Source organism: Parasteatoda tepidariorum, chromosome 3, assembly GCF_982258835.1.
Source record: "Parasteatoda tepidariorum strain Cologne lab strain chromosome 3, Ptep-v5.0, whole genome shotgun sequence".
Taxonomy (NCBI): domain Eukaryota; kingdom Metazoa; phylum Arthropoda; class Arachnida; order Araneae; family Theridiidae; genus Parasteatoda; species Parasteatoda tepidariorum.
Window position 1 is genome coordinate 107,597,169 of NC_141757.1, and position 25,949 is coordinate 107,623,117.

General features: G+C 30.6%; 1 protein-coding gene across 11 annotated transcripts in view; it reads left to right on the forward strand.

Annotated features, from left to right (window-relative positions):
- LOC107453971 (TGF-beta receptor type-1) overlaps positions 1 to 25,949 on the forward strand; it is a 755,412-nt gene that overhangs the window by 717,246 nt on the left and 12,217 nt on the right. For all 11 annotated transcript variants that reach the window (XM_016070992.5, XM_087159876.1, XM_043045483.3 and 8 more), the window contains 2 exons: positions 9,639 to 9,778; positions 22,899 to 23,126. In XM_016070992.5, coding sequence (XP_015926478.1) covers positions 9,639 to 9,778; positions 22,899 to 23,126 — 368 coding nt within the window. The remainder of the gene's footprint in view (positions 1 to 9,638; positions 9,779 to 22,898; positions 23,127 to 25,949) is intronic.

The following is a 25,949-nucleotide window of genomic DNA, read 5'->3' on the forward strand; positions in this document are numbered from 1 at the left end:
AAAACCGTGAGAACAAATTCTAAATGGAATAAATTCGGGTAGAATCAGGATCAACTTAAACCTTATCCTAGATGGATTCTCTAAATGGAAAGGATTTGTGTAATCTTACCAGCGTATTAAGGTGGAAACAAATTTGACCGATATTTAAGTTCAAGATAATTCGAAGTTTCTAAAGAGTATAAAGATGAAACCTGGTTTAAATCTAGGGCCTGAACTTGACTCCTAATTTCTAAATAAATAAAAAATGTCATTAAGTTTTATTTTTTTTATCTCTACCGTCTCATATCTGCAAACCAAATTTTTTTTTAAACATATTTAATGCTAGTTCCGAAAAAAAAATATTAATTAAATATAAAAATTCATTAAAAAGAAATGTTTAGAATTAGGTGCAATGACACTTCGTTACAAATAATTAAAAATGTTTGCTTTTCTTTTAGTCTGTTCATTTGCCTAGAAAGTATGTAATATTTTAATTGGTAACGTCACCTTTTTATCACTCATGTGTAACGATAATTATTTCCATTGTTTCAATTGTGCTAATTTTACATATGAAACTAACAATAAATAATTACAATTAGCATACGTATAAGATTTAGTTGACACAGCAACTGCATCTACTGACGGAATCAACATCACGTAATAATTAAAACAATTACTCGTAACTGTTTGATAAATTATTATTTGTCTGATAAATTATTGTAATTTGATTTAAAATTTAAGTTAAATTTTTTAACCTACTTCGACTACTACACTATTTTGATTTCGAATATACGTGTTTTTAGCACTACTTCATCCAAAAAACGCTTTCAAAATACATATTAATAAACTAAAAATATATTACTCTTAGCGTTTCACAATCTAAAATGTTCTGCTTTCTAGTTATCAATTTCCTTCTGTTTCAGAAACTGTAAATGTTTACAATAAAAATTTATGGAAATACGAAACATTTGTTTATGTATGACGCACACCTTTTAACGAACCTTAAACAAAATATTATTCCTAAAGCATCTTTGTTAAAACAAATGGAGGTTTAAACAACAAACATCAGTTATACTTCGACCGAATGAATTGCTTACCATCTTTTAAAGTACTTCGGTATTTCAGGCAGATAGAAATGGTGTATCATTAAAATTTATGTCCGATGTTTTGCGAAAAACGTTTTTAAAAAAAAGGGAATCAACAACACTGCAGCAATGATTCTCTGCATCTGTAACGAAACGATTTCAAAAAAGAAAAGTTGCAACGAGCACCATTTTATAAAAGCAAACGATTTTCTAAAAAGAACTATTTTTGACCAGTAGACTGCTTTAAAAATAAAGAATAGCCCAAAACTTTCCAGATTTTTTACTCTTGTTTTAGCGAAACGAAATGCTGTTTGAAATTTTCCTTGTGATATTTATCCATCCATAGATATAAGCTTTGTGGTTGATCAAAAACAAAATTAAGAGCGTTTCCAGTGCCCGATTTATCATAAGGTCTGAAAAGCCCAGGTCTTGGGGCCCCCACATTTCTGGGGGACCCCTAAATGTTACAAGCAATTCCTTTTTATGTTTTTCCTTAAGAATTGTCTATTAGAGTTATGAATTAACAAATATTGAAATAAATATAAGTTCAAATTTCTAACATATCGTAATTTACTTGTGTGGGTTAATTTAAAAACTTTTCATAATTAAATAACCTATAAATTTAGTTTAAAGTAGAAACGAAGGAGCATCTGATAGTTATGCTCCTGGTCATTTCTAGATCAAACCCTGAACGTTTCCTTCTTGCTGAAACGCTAAAATGATGAATGTATCACGAGTCTATTAAATTGATACCTTCTGATCATATATAATTTTTATTCATTTTATAATTCTTAAAAAATGTGTCGTATTATGCCCTTTTAGTTTCAATTAACCATAAATAATATTAGTTATGAAGTATTCAGTTCCAAAATAAATATACAGTAAAATCTCGATTTGATGAGTTCGACGTAATACAAGTTCGCTATTACGACAATTTTCCTAGTCGCCGTTACAAATTAATAATGCAATTATATACAATAATACAAGAATTTGTAACGAATTAAAAATTGCTAGCCTTCTGCAATAACGATTTTTTAGAGGAATACTTTTTTTTTACTGTATATGTGAACAATATTATACACAAAAGGTTTAACTGAAAGACTTTTTTATTCCAGGTATCAATATAGAAATGGGTCTTTTTTCTTTAAAATGAAGACGCATTTACAAAAATTTTCTCTTGAAACTAAATATTCGAATTACTGCCCATAAAAACTTCTCCTGCTATTGGAACGTCTCTTGTCCATAAAATTTGAAACAGCTCGCTGCAATTTTCGATTTGGAACATAAGACCAAAAATATAAAACATTAGCTTGAATCTGCATTATGTTCCTATCTGTTATGAATGTTCAAAAACCTTTCAATTAAGAGTTGGTTTAATTGCAATAAAATAAGAGGCAAAAAAGACTGGGATGTTACAATTTAGCTGCATGAGACGCATTAAAAAGATGTAACGCAGGCATTATGTTTAAAATACTAGTCTGTATGTGTGTATGCACATTTACTAAAAACGTTTTGTTCAAATATTATTGTCGTTAGGTATTTCTGTCTTTCATAAAGTAGAAACCTACTTAATTTAATCTACAATTTGTTGGCAAAAGTATTCTACCATTTTTTTAAAATTAAATATAAAGTCTTGCTAACAGCGACAAGTTCGCTATAACGATAATTTTATCCGCTATTATGAACTGTCACCGTAACGAATTTTATTGTATTAATAGATTATAAATTATTTTAATTTTTATGTGTGAATCAATTATAAAGTTTGAATACAATAGCAATCGTTAAGTACTCAATGATATCCTCTTCCAAAGATTTCAAATATTTAAGTCTGTTGTTCGAAATTTCTGACGTCGTATCAAATAATTATTTTTAACAAATAATATTGTTCAAACTATATGAGTTCATAACAGTTATTTCTGACTGATTTTTAACAATGAAAATTATCTTCTTCTGATCTTTATTATTGGGAAAATTTTTTACAAATCTAAAAAGCATTGACACTTATATTAAAGATCTTTCAGAAAGTGGAGTTCATCGATTTGTGCCGTAAGCAATATGAAATTGACGAAAAATGCCAATTTGAAAAGCCACTGTCTTGAGAAAATGAAACTCAATTTTTTAAAATTATTTTGACGCGTTATTTTACCTAACATGTATTGTTTGAATACATAAATATAGGCAAATATGAAAGCATTAATTTTAATAAGTTTTACCTAAGTAGTAAAATATCTGCTTTTTAAAATTAATATTTTTTTCAGAAAATTTTATTTATGATATGTGCTATTATTATAATGTTAGTAACGAGCATTATTTCATATTTGTAGTCATCAATTATTATTAATCCGAAGTCAAAAAAAAATGATTAACTTGAGTTTTTAATGAAATCTGTGTCTAAAGCAGATCATTAAAACCGATTTCTAACTGCTAAAAAATAAGCCAAACAAAAGCTCAATGGACACTCCTAAAAATTTTATTATTGAGCTATACTGCTATTCATGAAAATATTTTTGGGGAATTTGAAATCTTAGTTTTAGTCACAAGTGTAAAAAAAAAAGTTCTGTTTATCCACAGACAAGTAACCATTACTACCAATTTTTAAGTATCGCTAAATTCAGTGTTTAAAGCAGTTCGTTGAAATCTATTATCAGTGCTAAAATATCAATGAAACAAAAAAAGGTTACGTGGACTATCCTGAAAATTTTATTGTGAAACTGTTCTATTATTATTTTGCGCCAAAGAAAGGTGGACTGAAAAATACGAGTTTAAAGGGGCGTTTCCTTCTCTTAGATTAAGTCGATTTATGCTGACATTTCTTTGGAAAACTCGACTACTTATTCTAAGCTGAAACTTCTGCTTTTCTCAGAATGGGGTTATCTAACTTTACCTTAGCGGCTGAATAAAAAGAAAACAAACAAAAAAAATGTGAACCCAAAATGGATGTTGAACCCGTGAATTTCTCCCTCAAATTTATAGCCCAACTTTAAACCATAGGTATATATAACTTGGTGTAAATTTTGTTGGAGGAAGAAAAAAAACATATATTTTTCTTAATGGTTCCAAATAACATTTATTGCGTGCATTTTTAGCCATTTTTAATTTTTTTTTAATATATTGAAAAAGAGGTTTGAAATGCTGGTTAGGAGGAGTTGGGGATTTTTTTTTCTTTTTGACCTTTGCTTTGACCTGCAAGATTCTAGTGATAAACTGAGCTTGATATTTTTTTTCAACTGCTTAACCCTCCTCCTCTTTTGTTTTTGTTTTTTTTCTTTCATATTTTATACTGATAGTCCTGTAAAAGAAAAAAAACCCAGATACACCAAGGTCAGAATTTATGAATAATTATGATTCTGCGAATTGTTTCGAAAGCGAAAAGAAAACATAGAAAATATAGTTTTTAAGTACATGTCAAAACCATTTTCCCATTAGAAAAGTTGAATGGATAAAGTAGGTACTAAGTGATATTTTGGTGAAATTAAGTTAACAAACTAAAGCTATAGAAAATAAGGATTATGCCTTGCCTTAATTTCCCTACAAGTTTTCAATTGGCAAAATCAATGAATCCATATCACTCATATCAACTGATTAATCAATCATCGATTCATTTGATTGACAAAGTGCATTTATTTCTAGTCTTGTAATTCAAATAAATCATTAATTAATTTAATTGTGACCACTCGTCGGAAATTCAACGATTTAATAAACGGGCAACAGAACGCATGATGCATAGCATATCGGAAAGTTTTAACTGAATTAAACATGCCTCTATCCAAAGTTTCAAAAGTGTGTTGAGAATATTTAACTTCCCGGCATGTGTAACACATTGGTTGACCTCATGTGCTTATTAACTGAGACAAACAACGTGTGCGTAGAGTTGTTAACACTGCGGGGAGAAAACAGAAACAATGTTACACATGAGACACACTTGCCTCGGTGGTCAGTGCTTATGAAATTTAGATTTAATGAGTTATAACAGCAGAAGTCCGACTCTAGTTCCTTTATTAACACGGCCCAATTAGCTACCGCGTCTCTGCTAGACTCGTGAACATTTGGCTTGAACGGGCATTAGGCAGTTTTCTCTGATGATCAGCTAGTGGTAAAGTTCGAGTTTAGTTAAATTTCCATTTTGCAATGAAATCCACTTGTCAACTTCGAGCTGCTGGTGATGAGTTCATAACCATGTGAGCTTTTTTCTCATGGTATGAATTTGAGTTGATATAGTTAGCTTCAGTTACTTGGAGATACCGTGCAATTTTTCATATACCTTATCCTTCTGCCTTATCACTGATAGATCTCCAATGATGTTGTAAGAGCAGACGCTTAAATGTTAATTTGAGTTACCCAGTGCTCTTTCAAACTAATGAGAAGTTATCCCTCTCCATTGTGGACAACGGTTCCGCCATCAAAGTGACATAATCAAGAATGTTATTTTAAAATTATTCTTTGGTTTAAAGCAAAGATTCCCAACCAATTTGCACCCAAGAGCATATTCTAGAATCCCGGACGAACAACTGGTACTATTTACTTTTTCAAAATGAACTTATAAATAGAATTTAAATTTTTAGGAAGAATTTAATTGGATAGAGAAATCTTTTTGTCTTGGTCTCACAGCCCACACGGTCCCACTGAAGACTATCGGTGGGTGCAAACGGGCTTAGGTTGAAGACCATAAGTCTAGAGTACCTTAAATAACTCAAAAGTTTCATCTCATCTTGAATTACTAATAAACGAACGAACTGGCTTAGATGGCACCTCATTTATTTGCAATGAGCTACAACTTTTCATGGTAAGAGGATCATCTAAACAACGTTCGGACCTGTACCCTATGGTAGCAACATTTTTGAAAAAGAAATTTTAAAAGATGTTTAGAAGTATGGCAGATACGTGATTGAATTCGATTATGTCGAAGAATAAGCAAGTCTTTACATAACTTTTTGCAATTAAGTTATTTTGTTCTTTACTCTTATCTCTTTCTAAAGAATCGTCGGAAGTTAAGAAACAGAAAAAAACCTTATTCATGTAATAAAAAAAAGTATGGCACTATTTCTATTCACTCACTTAATTGGCCCTGTTCAAAGGTTGTTTATTCTTTGAAGGCTATGTCATCACATGCAAAAAACGCTACATTGCAAAAAAATTTTAGTCTATCTCCACGCCAAAAACGCCATTAATAACTCTTGGATCTAATGTTTCACTACACCCAAGTTCTTTTATACTACTTGGTGTAAAGTTTTTTTTTCCCCCAATGGCAGGCACTGAATTTGAATCGTTGCCTATACTATGCCAGAATTGTTGCTCATTTCGCGTTACCCAGTGGGCACCTGTGAACCAAAGTCACGGAGACGAGCAACATTGCCCACGCCACAACCCGTTTATTGGGTGGTCCACATTCACACATCATACACACACACAACAGAAGACAGCACAAAGAGAGAGAGAGAAACATCCATGCCCAGAGCGGGATTCGAACCCGCAGCCTATGGCTTCGCAGTCAGGCACGCTAACCGCTCGGCCGCCTGGCCGGCACTTGGTGTAAAGTAGCAGCTACTATTTTTGTTATTCAATAACATTGAAATCAGCACAGAGAGAATCTGAAGACGAATTCGAACTAGGCTTAACTAAACGGAAGCGGATAGAAATTATATATAAAATCAATTAATACAATTCTCAGATATTTAAAAATTAAAATATAATTATCTTTATTACACAACTTAAAACATAATGCATATGAAGCGGACAATTTTTGTTTCTGTTGATGAATATCAGCTTTGAAATTTACAGCTAACTCTTTCCATCTTATTTCAAATTGTAAACAAACTACTCGCGATACTTGGCGTTCCCTGATTTTCAAAGCTCGCCAAATACCAACCTTGATGTTTTCGGTCACATGGTATGAAAGCCTGAAATGTTGAGGCAAGATTAGTCACTTTTTAGTGTTTAGATTTAAATTACACCCTTTAAATCGTGTGTAAACCTTCGATTTAAAGTTAACCCGGATCCTTGAAACAATTTTTGGGGTTGTCCAGCATCATATTTGGAGAGATATTACACAGCATTTTTTACAGTGTATGTAGTGAATCGTACTCTACTATTATGAATTTATAACAGTTATTCGTGATTCTTAAGTCAAATTTTGTAAGCGACCTCTATGTTAATTCTGAAAATGGCGCAAAATAATCATTATGAAGAAGAGCCACAGTTATATGAACATGAAAAGCGTTTTTGATTTAATTTTTTAGTACTTGAAAAATTAGTAACTTAAATTCTACGTTGCTCATAAAAATTTCTATGTGTAACATATATATATAGATAGATACATAGATATTGGAAAGCAGTATAACAGCTTCTTGTTAAAAAAACTGATAAAATCTTGTTAAAATCTGATAAAATCTTGTTAAAAAACTGATGAAAGCTAAAATCGCATTACATACAATCACACAATTAATTCAACTATTTCCTAACAGGAAAGATAATCAAAAAATTGTTTGGCAAGATTATTTGTCCCCCCCCCCGTTTCTTTTTTGGCCTATAATAATAAAAGAGGAAAAAATGAGTTGTTTGGGGAAAATTCTGAAAGTGATAATAAAAAAAAACAAGCCTTATTGTGTAAATCTGGCTATCTTTTCAAGTAAAAGAAAAATGGGCAGGCTTAAAAAATATATGGACCCTCCTACTGTAATAATAATAGAAAAAACTTAGGGGGGGGGGAATCACGTGACCCTACAGTGCCTTTCACATTCCTTGCCACTGTCACGTGATTTTCTCATCCCATATTTCCTTACTTGGCTGGCCATGTCACATAGCTAAACTTCGCGAGAAAAACGTTAGCAAAAATATAACTAAGACTTTCTTTTTTATCGTTTAATAAAAAGAGTAAATATCTAACACATTCTTCTCAACAAGCTTTTTGCGTGTGGATTCTTTAATTTTCATTCAAGACTTTGCTGTTACCTTCGGCGTAGAAAAATAACTGAATAATACGATAAAACTGATCATTTCGAGAGGAAGCTTTTAGTTATTTTTTCTTTCTAAGGGATTTTAAAACGTGATAATTATTTCGAAAATATAAAGTAACAAAACCTCAAATCATGTAGAAAATTCTGATGTGTACTGAGATGTACAAAATAAACCCGGCATACAAAAATTAAAAATAAACAAAGCTAATCCTTAAAACCTTTCTATCACAATCAATTAATAAATATTACATTTTTATGATTAATCGTCGTATCATACGTTTGTTTAAAAGTGATAAAGAAGTTTATGAAAATTTTTATCATGAATCCTTGTAAGTTTTTTTTTTTTCAATACGACCAACGACCCTGACAGTTTTTTTTTTTTTTTTTTCAATAAACAAGCCAGCGTCGCTAGTAGACAAGAATGTACTCTAAAATTATTTTAAGTAATTTTTTTGGCGGAAACTACTTTTGATTTCCGTTTTATGATGAAGAAAATTCTACAGGTCATTCAAAATTAAGTAAAAAAAGAAAATATGTTGAAAAATATTTTTTTTTATTATGATTATGTTTAAAAAAAATTATTTTTTCAAAATGATTATTATTATGATTATTATTTCAAAATGATTATTATTATGATTTTTAAATATTATTATTTTTTTTCCTAATGTTTTAATTTATTATTGTATCGTTTTTTACGTGTTTTTAGAAACATATAATACACTTAATGACCAATTGCGTTTTACTGGTAAAGTGTTCTGTTGCATTTTTTTTCATATTTTAATTAAAGAGTCTATAAAAAAAAAACATCTGAAGTAGAATTTTTTTTTATTTGAAAGATGATTTACAAATATAAAATATGCTTTATAAATCGATTATAAAATGATTTTTTGAATAATATTTTTATTTCGAATTTTGACCAAAAATGTTTTTTAAAAATTGCGATTTGCAATCCATTCTATTTAAGATAGGAAGGAAGTAATGTAACTGTTTCCACAATTAGACATGAATCTGTTTCAATTTGCCACCTGAAAATTATACACTATTTGATCACCAATGTACAATGCAATTAGTAGCCAAATTATTTCGTTATCAATTTCTTGGCTTTGATATACAGTACAGTCTCAATATCTCGAAAGCCTTGTTATGTCAAAAAAGTATTTTTCTTCTTGGCATTATATATCCACCTAATGTTAATTTAAATTCCTACTGTTTCTTCTCAAAACCTTGTTATGTCAAATTTTTTTCGAATGAAACAAAAAAATTCGAAAAATCGCAAAGTAAGTTTATTGTAAACCAATTCTTTTTAGAATTATAGTCAACTATCATTACATACATATTTAATGATAGTTATTCTTTTATTTAATGACTCTACTTTTTAGAGTAATATTTTCGAACATATTTTTCTACTTTTTAGAACATATTTAGTTCCGAACTTATTTTCTCAAAAACTCGCTTTTTTAGTGTCTCTTCAACTTTAAGATACCGAGGGTGTACTGTATTTCATTTCACGCTTTTTATTTTAAAATTTTAAAAAAATCACTCTACTAATTGAGATGTGTTAAAGTTGAATCAAATTTATCACGTTTTTGCTACCACTTTGTAACCCAATTTTGTTTTACAGCTGCCTCAGTCGAGAAAAGTGGTTACCACCTGATTTCCCATTTATCTGTCGTCACGATAATACACAAAAGTATGGAGTCCTCTGCTGTTTTGACGAAGACTACTGCAACAAAAATTTATATCCCTCACTACCTCCTGTTGGTGAGTAGCTTTACTACAATTTCTTTTATAAAAAAATATATTTTATTTACTAGATTTTACTGCACTTCATTACCTAAATTGCAAGAAAAAGCAGAATAACTTTTGATTAAATTCTGCAGTTCATTATCACTTACAACCAGTGGTCGAGAAAACTACATTATTTTTGTGGTTTACTACAACTACTTTGTTACTACAACTACTTTTTTTTAAATGTAGTAACTACGAACTACTTTAGAATCGTAGAGATTAATTTTAAGGAACGGAACTTTGCTGATGAAGAAATTAATTTACTCATTACGTTCAAAATGGTTTTCAATAAAATAAAAAAATTGGCTTATATAAAACATGAAGAATTATTTAGAAACATTTATTCATGTATATATGAGCCAGTTTGTTATTCTAAAACATTTTTTTCGAATTAGTTCATTTAGTCTTAAACTTTTTATGCCCTTGACTGCGAATATTTAATTTAAGAGATGCTAGGAAATCATTAAATTTTTGATGCTTTTTTTATTTCCTCTAAGAAATGAAGTACATCGAAAATATGTTTCCTTCCTTTGAAATATCATCAATGTTTTATGAGCCTACATTCGCGCGTGAAAGTGTGACTAAAGAGATAAATTATCTATTATTCATAAATGGATAACTTAAATATTAGTTATGCGTCACACTAAATTCGCAATTCTTGTACACTCGCAGTCACAGGGACATTTAAAATTGCTTCCTTTGGCAGACTCGCGAAGATTTGAACCCATAATAAAATTCGAAAAATGAGTTGTGTTAGAGCCCTGTTCCTATACTAAACTAACGTGAAAAGTAGTTCCCAAAAATCGCAAAAAACTTTTTTTTTTCTTTTTTTTTTTTTAATCGCTTGGCTCAGTGCACTACTTTTTTTAAAAAAAAAAATTGCACACTGCCCTACAAACTATGAAAGAAAGTAGCGACTACTTGTAGTGCACTGCATACAATATAGCATCAGTGTTGAAAGTAACATGGTATTTCTTATATCTTTGTGAAGATATGTTACGAAGTAATTCTACTCTTGATTATATATTCATTTTTGTTTTTCCTTTGATTTTATATTTTGATCGTTTTTAACTTCTTTTTTCATTTGACTTGATGTTTTGATCGCTTTTAATTTCTTCTGTATTTCTTTTTGATTTCATATTGTGATCGTTTTTAATTTCTCTGCATTTGATTTCATATTTTGATCGCTAGTAATTTTTTTTCGTTTGATATCATATTCTTTAAACATTTTTAAATGTTTGGTCCCCCCCTCCATATTGTATCTTTGTGAAATTTATAATCCACACTGCTTCTTCTTGGTGAGTATAATTGAAACATTCAATGTATTTCATTATACCCCCCCCCCTCCCCTAAGTCCATTTTTTTTGGAATAATCGCGAAGTGAAAAATCGAATAAACAAGGAAATTAAGACTCGAAAATTAATATTTATAGTGAGGAAAAAGCAAAAAGTTATCGAAAGCTGTTGGATCTCTATTGAAGAAAGTGGGATGAAAACAATAAAACCAATTTATTCGTATGAGGAAATTCAGAGACGTTTTTAGAAATCACCTTGAATTTTCTTTATATTGTCTCTGGCAATCAAATCTGATTAAATGTTTTCCATCGCCATTCTTTCTTAAATTTCTATTACTTTTTTTTGTATTAAATAATGATTCTATTCCTAATATAGATAATTTTTTTTTTACTTCGTTTTTGATAAAGATAATAAAAATCTATATTAAGGGCGTTCATTATGGAACAACCTGAATAGGCAACCATTTCTGTTTAATGCCAATTTACACAGATGTTACGCACGGAACAAAGAAATAAAATTCTGCTTCTGCACCGAATATCATCACATCAAATTAAATATATACTATAACCTAAGTGCCGAAAATCATATTACTTCTAAAAGTACGTTGCGAAGTAACTCAACACAATCTTGAGCTCATTTGATTTAATATTTTGATAATTTTTAAATTTGTCTCATTTGATTTAAAATAATTTTTTTCGCAATTGTTTAATAATTTTTAATTTGATTTCATATCAGATCGTTTTCTACTTTTTCTTAAGTTATTTTAAAATTTTGATTAACTGTACTTTTCATTTGATTCAATAATATTTTAAACACTTTTTTTTTAATGTTTTTTTCTTTAAATTTCATATTTTTATTATTACAAAAGTTTCAGTTAGATAATTAATTGCATATTTTTGTCTTTAAAAACGTTTCTCATGTGATATTCTAATTCCTCGTTTTAAGACATATCGTGAAATATGTTTAAAAGGATTAATAAATTGCTCATACTTTACTAATCATGTGTAGCTAATTTAAAGTTGAAAAAAAAATTTAATGTGTGATTTTTTTAAAGTAACATATAATTAATATTTTGACTTATTAATATTTAAATAATCTCCTGGATTGCTGTTGAGATTAACTTAAGACCTCAATATGAACGTTCGTAACATATATATGGTTTTCATGATAACAATAAGATTCATAAAAAACATTTATTTTCAATTCAAATCCCAGTTTTACTTTATTAGCATTTTTAATATTTAACTCATTCTTCATACTAAAACTTAATTTACCAAAAATATTACTTGAATATACATATTAAATTTTTTTAGATTTCCGAACAAGTAACTTGAACCGCTAGCTAATAATATTAATCGGGCTGAAATAGTTAACGATTGGATTAATTCAACCACTCTGGACAATAGTTTACTTTGTTGACTCCACCTTATACTTTTTAAGTGACAGGTAACTTTAGCCAATCGGAGTACAGTTCCTTTTCCCATCCAATGAAAAGAGTCGTCACACCTGTCGGTCTGAAGTAGGAAAAGGCGGAGCAACTTTTAGTATCTCTAAAAGATTGATTTTTATTGACGTGTGTCTTAAAAGAACAGATTATTGTAGAAAGAGTTAATTATTTCCAAAATGCCATTTTGTTATATTTAAGTAAGATTATTAAATAAGAGAAAAAAAAATTTATTTCATGAAACGATCTACATTTTATAGTTATGTTTTTTTTTTTTTTTTTTTTTTTTTTTTTTTTTTTTTTTATCTATTTGTAAGAAAATCTTTTATATCATCTATTACTATATTTTGTCTTTCGTTTGCATTTATTAGTATATTTTGTCTTTCATTTGCAACTATTAATTATTATGCTTAACGAAATTACATAGTTGACACCCATTGCTAGTGACAAAACGTTCTTCAATATCTTTTAAATGATTTCAAAAATTGACACAGCAATTTTTGTTATAGATTGATTGTATGTTTTAGATCTTTTCACGATGTTTTCCATGCCACTACACTGAATTGTTCGCATACAATATTATAGAACGTGTTTTTGTTTTTTTGTTTTTTTTTAAATTGTTTCAACATTGTGCTGTCATGGAAATTACAAAATTTAAAAAAAAAGAAGAAAAAAAAAAGAACAGAAGCACACGAAATATTGAAAAAAGAAAAGCTCGCTAAACTCATAGCTAATATGCTAAAGTAAAATTGTGTACCAGATTCAAATACGCAGAGTTAACATAATTTATTAACCGTCCCTTTAAATGAAAATATTATAATTTTTTTAAAAATAATCCTAATTTTTATAGCGAGAGATTGGTTATTTGCATTAAGGGTGTTTGTTGTCATCACATTTAAGGCGTGGATCAGTTAAGCCTCAAATTATGGGTACAAAGATAAAGAAGAAAAAAATTCTTCTAAGCTTAAAAAGGGTTTTTGGTTAAATAAAGCTTAATTAACTTTTTAACGTAAATATATAGGGTTATTAAACACCAGCTTTGCGCGTTTTTAAACGCAATTTTTTAAAATTAATTTTTTGCTTGCTGTTTCAGATCTGTGTATTCTTTTAACTAAGAAAAAACTTATTTTCAAACTTTTTGGTTAAAAAAAAACAACTTACGATTGAAAGTTAATTGGCTCGCAATCAAACATTTTAATTTTGTAATTGCTAACACAAATATAATTAATATCAGCAAATAAATGCTCCGTTTAATTTTAAGAAAGTTGCTAATTTGTTTTATTACCTATCAAAACGCCATTAAGTTAATTAGCATTTATGATTTGTTAATGTTAGCATATATTGGACTGGACATTTTAATAACAATTTCTCCAGGATTTTTCAAACCTGAAAACTTCCTCAAAACGCTCAAGATCTGGAAGTGGGAACATGTAAGATGTAACTGTAAATAATACTCAAAATTCAAGAAAAATTATACCAATATTTTTTCTACTCCTTCTATTGCAAATTTTTATTGTGTGATCTTTTTGTTACATGGCAAAACTCTAAATCTGCCATCAAGCTCATTCCACACATTTTGTAGTTTCACACTGACGCAGTTCATCAGCAACATTGATAGTTCATTAGCAGTGTCCATACTTTTCGGTTAACCGGGCTTAAAAAAATTCAACAATTATTTATTTAATTAGCTAGTTCGTTATTTATTTAACTATTTATATATTTGTTTATTTAGTTAGTTCGTTATTTCTTTAACTATTTATTTATTTTTTAGTTAATCATTTATTTATTTATTTAACACTAGATTGCCCAAGGAAGTCATCTTGACTGCTCTTAATTTCAATTAGAAAAACAATGATGTATATAATGACACAATCTTTTAGAATTTTGTGACTTTTTGTACAACATTAATTTTTTTTATTTTTAATATTTACTAATAACTTGTTATATAACTTTAAATAATATAAAAAAATATTAAAAATTAATTTTAAACAAATTTATTTACGCATTCACAATCCAGTCATTTTGACTGCTTTTGGGCAATATAGGTATATATTAATTTTCCGTCTTTTAGTCTTAATCAGTTAGTTAACTCAAAACAAAATTGCGTAAAATCTGGGGATATTGGTGGCTATATGATGAAGGGTAAATCACTTGTCTCTCGTGCACCCAAGACACTATTTAGGAATTACCTATGCCGAAAATACTACACGGACTTACAAAATGCATTTGTGCCGCATTAAGATCCACTGACAGAATTAAACTAATGTACTACAATGCAAAATATATGTAAGCCCCTGTCCAAGAGGTCGTGGGTTCGATCCCCGCCGGCCGAAGACTCCCCGTGTTGTAAATCGTGACTGATGCACATTAAATCTGTCGAGTCACAAGGTCCTCCATGTTCCCATAACAAATCATACCTCTGAAGGTACTGATCCAGGAGTTTCCTTGTCTTCTGGATTGGTTCAAAATTATAAGAGTACGGAGTTGAACATTAGTAGTCGTAAATCCAAAATTAAATCGGCTGTTCAACGACGGGTATAAAATAAAATATAAAATGTGTGTAAACTGCAAAATGATGTAATTTAATTGCCGGTTATGCATCAAAAAAGTTACTCAGCAAATATTTGCAGCTTTAAAAAAAAAATCTTAATAAATTATTATGTTTTTCTTTCATTTTCGGTATCGTTTATTGTAAGTGTGTTATAGTTTCGCAAATATAAATATTTAAAATCCTTTCATTCATTTGTCCAATTTCTATTTGTTTTCTTTTATAACATATTTTGTAACATATAATTATCACTGTTGTCATATGCATGTTTACTTCTATCAGGAACTGATTAAAAAATGGAACGTCTTGCCCATTTTGATACCTCTTTTTTTTTTTAACCTAAGGGCTTGAAAACGTGGAAAAGGTTTCTCAACTTTCTCTTATTCAACTCCAAATGACTTTTCGTCTTCCTCATTACTAAATTGCCAAACTATGTATGTTGCAAAAGAAATCCTGAAAAGTGTTTTGCTAATGAGAGGACTTTTTATTTCCTTTCAATATTAATTTAAAAGATAGGACTGTATTTGCCTTCCATTACGAATTCTGTCTCCAAGTTGTTCTACGTCACCACGCCAACTCTCATTTATCTGATTGTGTCCCCCTCTGTTGGATACAGCAGGTGAGGTCGAGCATACCGGGGGCGTTAGACCACAATGACATTTATAAATGAGTTTTAAATGATATCCCGCTCCTACCGCTATTATCTTGATTTCTAAGTTTTGCTGAGGTAGTGTATTTTGGACTGCGTGTACGCAATGCTTTATCATTTTACATGCGAATTAATTACCATTTTCTATACTATACTAAGCTGTATAGTTCATATTTTCCCTAATATAGTTTGTTTAAAACTAGATTTCTTAGTAAAGCGAAGCTTCCTTTTTGGACATTTTTTGCTATTACCTGTTATTAACCGTTTAAATATGGAATAAACCAAATAATTCACTAAATAAATGCTATAAATTCACTAAAGCTCATCTAAAACTAATAAAATGAAATAAAATAAATTTTATTGTGTTATAGCTGTTTCGTTGTTTGAACGATGGTGTCTGACTGAGGCATTTTTTACTGACAATGGTCAAGATCGCTTCAACTTTGTTCCAAGTATTACATGTCTTCGGTCAGAACAAAATGATGTCCATGAAAATACAAAATATTATTTTGTGAAATATATTTATACTTTATACTTTTTTTCAAAATATAGAAAGATTATATATTGACGAGATATACTACATATTTTTGAATAATAGTTTTTAAAATACGACAAGAGGTGCACAATGCATGCGTTCAAGATATGTTTACAAAATTGTTTTCAGCATTTTCAATTTTGTTGACGCATCAAATTTTACTTTTTTAATTCGATTTTATAATCGGATCTTTTTCGTTTTTTACTAGCACTTGAGTCTGGGATTTGATTTTCCACTTCATCTTCTTCAATATTACTTTTAAAAACAATATTCTACTGAATGGTATAACAAGGTCTAAGTTATTTTCATCTATGTTTTCCGTATCCATTAAAACTCCTGCTCTAGCTGACAAATATCTAGATTTATATATATATATATATATATATATATATATATATATATATATATATATATATATATATATATATATATATATATATATATATATATATATATATATATTACACGGTGACAAAAAAAAGCCTCATTACAACTCCCCAAATGGCAACGCTAGAAAATCGATCAATGATTGCAGCTAAAAATGTCACATGCCAAATCTAGCTGAAGTGGCTCATCATATAGCTCTTTTAAAAACTGAAATTGAAATAACCAAAGAGAACTGAAATAATCAATCTCATACTATTAAGCTAGGCAGAAGTGAGTAGTCTTAGATGATAGATCTCTATTTTAGTATTTTGTCGAAAGCGCTTTTTTCACGAATTTATATATTACGAATTTATTTGACGATTTTTGATTTATATCACGAATTTGTTTGTCTTATCACGTATTTATTCTAAGACTTATATTTATGTTTTTAACAAAGTTGTGAATCATTTATGGTTATTATTTTTTAAAAACATAATTTTTGTTTATACAAGTTTTTCCATTGCAATTCACTTATTTCAATTTTTAATAGACTTAATTATAGTCAGTATATCAGTTTTAGTTAATATATCAGTTTTAGAAATTTTATCTTAAGATTTTATACTATAGCACATTTCTAATAGGTTTAACGAATTACATGTCATTTATTTGAATTCAAATTGATTTTAATGACTTAGTATTTACTAAAAAGATGTAATTTTTCTTTAAAAAAAAAAAGTTGTTATATGGATTTTAATGGTTGTTTTGAATTCTTAGAATTTTGTGTATTTGCAATGTACCTAAGTTAGTAGCGAGCGAAGCGAGCTTTGTTTGCGAAGCAAACCATATAAGATTGCGTAGCAATTTTCGGGGGTTGGCGAGCGTTAGCGAGCAGGGGGCGCAGGTTATGGCGCATCCCTCTAGTATAATATATTGAATCTAATTCATCCTTCCTCTTTTTTCAATAAAACATCATTATTTATTTTCAATAAGTGGCATAATAGCAATTGAATGAAATACATGCAGCATAACTTAATAAATCACTTGAAATATAAATATTGAACCCTTGAAATGTTAATGTTTCAAAAGTAGAACATTTGGTTTTAAGCTTATGATTTGACTTTAAAATTTTAAAATATAAAATTTTGAATTTGATACCTAACAGAAGGTTATATTATACCTATAATGCTTTTAAGTAGTAATATTTTAAAAATTGGATTTTTGAGCAATTATAGCTGCAGGGTTAAAAATTTACAAATTATATAAAATTTTAAAATTCATAAAAAAAAAATCAAATGATTATGGTAATGAAATCAAAAATTTAAAAAATGTATGAAGTATTTTAAATGTGGGAGGAAAAAAAAATAGTTGCTCATTTAGTTCAAACTCAAGGTATGTAAATGAGTGAAACAAAATTGCCATTGTTCTGTGTGAACAAAATGGTGTCAATGTATTGGTTAATATTAACTGCATCTGATCCGATTGCACAATGCGCGTTAACAAATACTCTATTTATCCTGAAAATTCGCTTTTGTGAAAGAGAGAAATAAAAAATGAACTGTTTAAGTGCCTCGCTATATTAATTATTATTAAAAGGTGTATGAATACTTGGGACAGTCCACGAAATGTGCCGGCGCACATTTTGTGAATAAAATCATTCAAACTTTTTATATTTTTTCATTCTAATTAAGTACACATTCAATCATTATGGCTGTTATGCTCACAAATTTCACTAAGACGCATAGTTGGAAGTTTAAAAATAAAATTTGAAATATGATCTATAACGTGTTTAGTTTCTGAACTGTTACTATATGTTTATATAACATAGCGTGACAAGAAGTGAAGTATGGTAAAGTGTGACACTTCGTGACAAACGGGGGACATTGTGAAAAATATTGAATAAAAGCGTGACACCATTTATGGACTTCTCCTTAGTGTACCGGCCTTCTATTATTAATTATATCGCCAAATCTATTTTTTCTGATTGCATCCTCTGCGTTTGGATACAGGTGAGGTTTGCATACGGGGTCATTAAAACACGCTGACATTTATAAATGGGTTTTAAATTATAATCTTGATTTCTAAGTTTTGTTCAGAAACTTTGTGTTTTGAACTACGTGTAGATAATATTTTATTAACTTTTACATTACATTTCATTTAACTTCGCAAAAAATATAGCTTAGAAACTTGGAATTACGAAGATGCACAGAAAAATGTACATGAAGTATAATGGAATAAAAACATTTAGCATTCGGTAACTAATTCGAAAATTATTAACTGTTAAAATTGTAGGAAAAAACACACCGCGTGCCGCTCTGCTGGCGCATCGTGAGTGCAACTACCAGGTTGAAATTTGGCATAATGAAAGGACCCTGTTTGTTTATGAACTTAAAACAAGCTTATTTTTTTCTTTTATATTCCTATTTGCTTGAAAATTATAGCAATTTTTCACGTTACATTTTTAAAAAAAAAATTTTTGCTTAATGTTACGCGTTTTTTTTTGCTGCTCAAAATCTATAAGACTTATGAATGTGCACACGTTTATTTTTTTCTTTCTTTTCAAAATTCTGATTTACTCAAAAAATAATGCAACTTTTTTTTCGTGTTTTTTTTTTTTTTTTTTTTTTTTTTTTTTTTTTTTTTTTTTTTACATAATGATTCCAAATGATGGTATAATGATGATGTCCGAATTTTTTATAATTATTAAATTTTTTCGTAAGCTTATTGGAAAAATCATCCTTTTCTAAGATATTTTGTGCAATAGTTTATAAGTTGTTAAAATGTTATAATAATTATTAAATGGGTTATATACACCGAAGAACCATTACATTATGACCACCCTCCATCTATAACAATGGGCTCGCCCAGGTTTTCATGGTTTCTCGCCCAGAAACAATGTTTTCATGGGGCACATTAGGACCCATAATCTTCATAGAGCAATCCCTGACGTCTGTAAGCTACTTGAACATAGTTGCAGACCAGATTCACCCATTCATGGCAACAGTTTTTCCTGTGGGGGATGGTGTTTACTAACAGGATAATGCACCATGTCATAAGGGTCGAATCGTCATGGATTGGTTCGAGGAACATTCCAGTGACTTTCAAGTCATGTCTTGACACCCAAATTCACCTGACCTTAATCCAATAGAGCATTTGTGGTCCTACTTGGAAAACCAAATTTGTGCTACCACGCTACCCCCTCGCAATGTGATGGAATGCAGGACCAGTTGGTGAGCGCTTGGTACCAGATACCTCAGACTACCTATCAGAACCTTGTGTAAACAATGCCACGGCGGGTGCTAGCATTTCTGAGGGCTAAAGGTGGTCCTACATGTTATTAACAGGGTGGTCATAATGTAATGGCTCTTCGGTGTATATTATTATTGTGCTTTTATTTATACGTTGTTGTCAAAGAAAAAGAACAGCTCAGTCGAGATAATCATTTTATAAGCTCGCACTTGATTTGATGACAAAAATAACAAAATAAAATAGATTAATAAAGTAACAGAAATAAGAGAAAGTGTCTGCAAATATAAATCACAACATTTACATAGAATTCCAGCCATCGAATGCGATTGGTCTTAATAACATGAACTATGTCTGGTTGTTTATACTTTTTATATAACTCAAGATTGTAAAGGGTGCGCCATTTGTTATTCTCATAGACTGCACCAAAAGTATCCCTCTCTCAAAAATCAGCAATTTGTTCTCTTTTTTATTAAGAGCCCAGGACTCACTACCATATAGGATCATAGGCCGTAGGAGTGTTTTGTATATGTTGTCTTTTGTTTAAGAAATTTACTTTTTAGTTGGCTTAAAGTTTATATATAGCACAAGATATTTTTGAAAGGTGATCAAGCTGATCGACAAAGGCGGCTTGTTATTTTAATAAAACATCACCGAAGAGGTCAAGGTCTACTTGAAAGGGTGAGGGGGGGAGTTAAGATTTTGCTCGTCTATAATCTAAAAAATTCTTACAGAATGTGCATTTGCCGCCTTTAAATTATAGTGTTGCAAACGTAAGTTTGAAAAATAATAATAAACTGCCTATTAAACTATTCTGATGGTGATACTTCCTTTTGATGTGTCGGTTTCATTTAAAAGAAACGACTGGAATCAGAAATTTTGTCGTATGGTTATAATAATAAAAAAAACTGGAAGAAGAAAATATTTTTTTTAAAAAAATTCTTGCATTTAACTTGTGCCCAGAATCGTAATTGTCTCTGGAACCTCAACTAACTCTCCCTCATTTATCATTCGCTGACAGCTGCATAAGGCATAATTGGTCACCACCCAAACCAGCAACAAAGGATCATAGGATAGAAATCTAGAAATAATAGGGAAGAAGACTAAGTACTCCTTTAAAAAAAAGAAGAAAAAAAAATAGGAAGGAGAAAAAAATGTACTATAGAAATTTAATTCTACAAGAAATATATATATATATTTTTTTAAAAAAAATTATGCTGAATCTTGGTTATATACAAATTTTAATTTTTAGAAACATAAAATACTTATTTTAATTTAACTTAACCTGAATAATAATATAGTTGCCCTGAATACGTGATATCTTTTCTGGAATGTATTATGTAATCTTTATAATTATACTTTAATAAATGTAAGAACTCGAAATGGAACGGTGGTCCGGGATCAATAAAATTTAACTCTGACCCACAAAAATAATTTATCTGCGATCCCCGGGACCAGCAATTGATGTAAAGAATGGTATACTGTTTCGGTTTTTTTATTTTTGGTTTCGTGTTTCATTCTGTGTTTCAGTCACCTTTTTTTTAAAAAAAAGTCTTATAGAGATGTAGGTTAGGTACTTTATTTCCGTCACACTATTAGCTATTGGCGATGGTCTAGGTAACATCCCTGAAGATGATCCGAAGACATGCCATCGCAATGGTGATTCTGCAGAGGGGATGGCTCCTCTGCTTGGGTAGCCCAACGACCTACGCACGTCAAGCACTTTGCGATAGAACAGTTTAACGAAGACCCATGCCGCGCACCCTCGGTCCTTTCGCAGGCTGATCATAGTGGTCACCCATCCGCTTGCTGACCGCAGCCAGTGATGCTTAACTTCGGTGTTCTACTGGGAACAGTGTCTTTAAGATGCTTAGCTTCGGTGTTCTACTGGGAACCGTGTCTTTAAGATGCTTGACTTCGGTGTTCTACTGTTAACAGTGTATTTAAGATGTTTAACTTCGGTGTTTACTGGGAACCGTGTCTTTAAGATGTTTGACTTCGATGTTCTACTGGGAACAGTGTCTTTAAGATGCTTGACTTCGGTGTTCTACTCGGAACCGTGTCTTTAAGATCAGTCCACTGCGGGCCTTTCAGAGATGTAAACGGACCTGTAAGAATATTCACTGACTATTATTATCCTTGAGTTACTGATTCTTTGGACCAGTGAAAATATTTACTTAATTTTTAGTACTGCCTGAATGTTTCTTTTTCTGTCATGCTTAATAACGATAAATTAAAATGGAATTACTTTAGCATACAACTTAGATTGGTGATTGGATGTTTATAATTATATACTTTAAATTTTATTCATCTTTCTAACCTCTGTCAAATAAAAAATGCCATTAGTAATTAAAAAAAATAATTATTTTTATTTATTCATATGTTTTACAAGAAAGTTCAAAATGGTTATTTTGGTACTAGTGAATTACTAATGGTACTAGTGAGTGTGCTATTAAATTATTTGCATATCATTTTTTGTTTGATTTCTCTTTTTTTTATAAACGTAAAAACAGGGTGCGTAGCGTTTTTAAAAAGTGCTTCAGGGTGCTTTTTTAATTCGGGGTTTGTAAAAAGTGCTTAATTTTATATCTTTTAAAAAGAGATTTTTTCTTTGCCGTATCGATTGTCGTCCTAAATTTACAAAAAATACATAATTTTCGCAATTTTCTTTGCAATATTTATCAGAAACTAGTTATTTTATCATTATTATGTAGTAAAGTTTTTGAAAATGTTTGTGATTTTTATTGATTTTATGTTTATAAATTAAGAACTTTAAACTATAGAAGAAGAAAAAAATTTTATTACTGCGCAGATTCTAATTTAGATTTTTTGGGGGAAGGGGGGGAAGTGATTAAAAATATTTTTTGAGTGCTTAAAAATACTTAAAAGGTGCTTATTTTTTGTTGAAAAAATCTGGCTACGCACCCTGAAAAGAAATTGTTCTTGACATTTTAATACTTGTACGATGCACTTTGGTGTTCTCAATGTATAATTTCAATTATATTCTTTCTAGAAGTCACGAATGAGGTCACGTTCGGCGTTTACGAGACCGCCCTCTTTGTTATGTGTCCTGTCGTCCTACTGTTAGCCATTCTCATATTCGTTCTGTGCCTGTGGTACCAAAAAGACAAGCTCAGGCAAGCACGGTCAGACATTGAAGCCAACCACGAAAACATGATCCCACTCATGGATCCTACGATCAAAGACATGATCAATGGTACAACATCAGGTTCAGGCTCTGGTGAGTATCTCATCCGTCTCCATTTGGTTTATGTTGCAGAGACTCATTAAATTATCCCGGTATTTATAAACAGCCAGGCTGATTGAAAAAGCATCCAATGTTTCCAAATCAATTAGGCTTACTGCAGTGAGCTCATATGCCTTTAGCTAATCGGAAAATATCTTGCTCCATTAGCCTGCTGATTTATTTTGAACTGTTTGCAATAAGCATAGCATAGGTAAGGCTTATGGTGCGTAGGCTTTTTAAAAGTTCATTGCAATAAACCTAAGCAAGTGTGTTGGTTAATAGTTTTACACATTTTTTAATTAGTTTGAAAGCATATAGACTTATTGAAATAAGCCTAAAAGGTGTCAGCCAAATTAGAATACTTTTCTAATTAGCCTTGAGCATTGTAGAATGCTTTTTTAATTCGACATTAAGCGCCTATTAAGAGCTTTGTATAAAACAGGGTTCCCACGGTCCTTGAGAGTCCTTGAAAGTCCTTGATTTTTTTTTTGCTAAATTTAGGTCCTTGAAAGTGCTTGAAAAACGTCTTAGGTCCTTGAAAAACTCGATAGGTCCTTGAATTTGTCCAATACTGCCGGCGGCCCTTTTTATAAAACACCCGCGGATCTTTCTCGTTCTTTCTGTTTTTTTCCCGAGCTCTCTCACGTGGTTTTTAACGCCACCGTTTCTAACCGGGCCTAGCGTCTTGGTGTCTGCCAAGCGCGCGGAGCACAGCAGACAATCAATGCGTTCGGGGCAGGACTCCACTTCATCTTCTGTCGCATATGCTTAGATCTTTTTTCTTATCAAAACTGGAATACTCTCGAATTTCGTAACAATATGTACCATGTAGTTTTCAATAAATTTGCCGTTTTACCATCCGCACTTGTCCTTACATTTGCGTCATTTCAAAACTTTATTGTAAAGCGTATTCGCAAAGGCACGGCTTCGTATTTGTGTTATGTAGTTTAGACTAGTTATGCCTGGGAAGTGCTATTTTAATCCCCAATGGATGGATAATCAAGCTTATAAAGAATGGATTTTATCGATGCCCGAAAAGAAGTTCAGAGCCAAGTGCCGATTATGCATGAAGGAGATCGATATTGCGAAAATGGAAGAATCTGCTCTGAAATCACACATCAAAGAAAGGTAAAACAAAAAAGCAGTCTCATGCCCTGAGTTCTCTTTTTCCAAAGACATCAACATCTAATTCATCTGGTGTAAATACTCCTTCAACATCGTGTGCCCCATGTGAAACAGAAACTTTAGTGGCCGAGGTAACATTGTCTTCTTATCTGGTCAAAAGGAATGTGCTTGATGCTGAAATTCTCTGGAGTCTGAAGTGCATCACTAGTAATTATTCATGTAACTCCTGTGAAGGGATTAGTAAATTGTTCTCCAAAATTTTTGCTGATAGCTGTATAGCGAGACAATTTTTTTTGTAGTACCACAAAGTGAGCCTATTTGGGCTCCTTTGGATTGGCACTATACTTCAAAGGGATTCTTATAAATGAGCTGAAGAATGTTGATTGCTACACTGTACTCTTTGATGAGACGTTAAGTCAGTCTCTACAATCTAAGCAGATGGACATTATGGTAAGGAATTGATAATAAAGTTTGCACTAAGTATCTTACCTCCCAATTTATGGATCATGGAACTGCAGAAAATATTTTGTCCTCTTTTTACAAATGCATGGATGATGGTTAAAAGCTCTCTAAAATACTTCAATTATCCATGGATGGACCCTATGTCAATTGGAAATTCTATTAGAAGCTTCAGTGTGAATTAAAAGAGAAATATTCCCACCAGGTCATATTCATTGGCAGTTGTGGATTACACATAACGAATAATGCTTTTAAACATGGTGAAAATGGGATATGTTCCTTCTAATTTTTATTTTCAGAAAGAATTGTTGCTGCATAACATTTAGAGAAGGTTGCGTAAATTATGGATGAATAATTTCAGAAACGATGTTTAATAGAGTAGAGGAGGGGTTATGGAATAGTCATGGAATATGGAATACCTAAGATTTAGCTCTGTCTTTCATGCAGCCTTCACTTGGAAATACACAGGATTAAAGGATTTCACCATTAACACCTCATTACCATTAGTTATAGATTGTGCTGAAAATGATTTTGTGAATTAATATGTAAAACCAGTAGGGTTGTTTTTAAAAAAAATATTAATTTTAGTCCATAATACATATACTCTCTTCTCTCTATATAGGCAAAGCATTTAGGTATTACATTTGAAATTAATTATTGCTACAACAAGCATTGTTGCTTCTAGTAAAATAGAAGAGAATAATTTTTAAAATTGGTCTTAGATTAAGGTCCTTGAAAATTTTGTTGAGGTCCTTGAAAAGTCCTGGAAAGTCCTTGAATTTCAATCTCGTCATAGAGTGGGAACCCTGTAAAATTTGCTGCAATCTTATTACGGTATAATCATTAACCATTTTCATCTTGTACATCGCTTTACTAAGTTTGCACGAATTAACCAATTTTTATATGACACATTTTTTTCCTCTCAAATGCCCTTTTCTTTATAATTTAAGGAAATGAAAGAAAAAAAACACACATTGGTATGTGTTAATGACACTGGTGTAGTGATAAATAACGTTTTTAAATTAGGCTTAATAGATTATTTTTTATATCCTAATAGCTTGATATTCCGTTGTGTCCTGATGAATAGATTTTTTAGTTGTAAATAGATCCTTGAATTCGTCATTTTACAGTCAATCGGCGAAAATTCGTCGCTTGTAAATAATTGATTATGGCAAAGTAGCTGGTATTTGATCAATGACGGTGCAAGTAATGCTGAACGGGTGCGTGTTAATG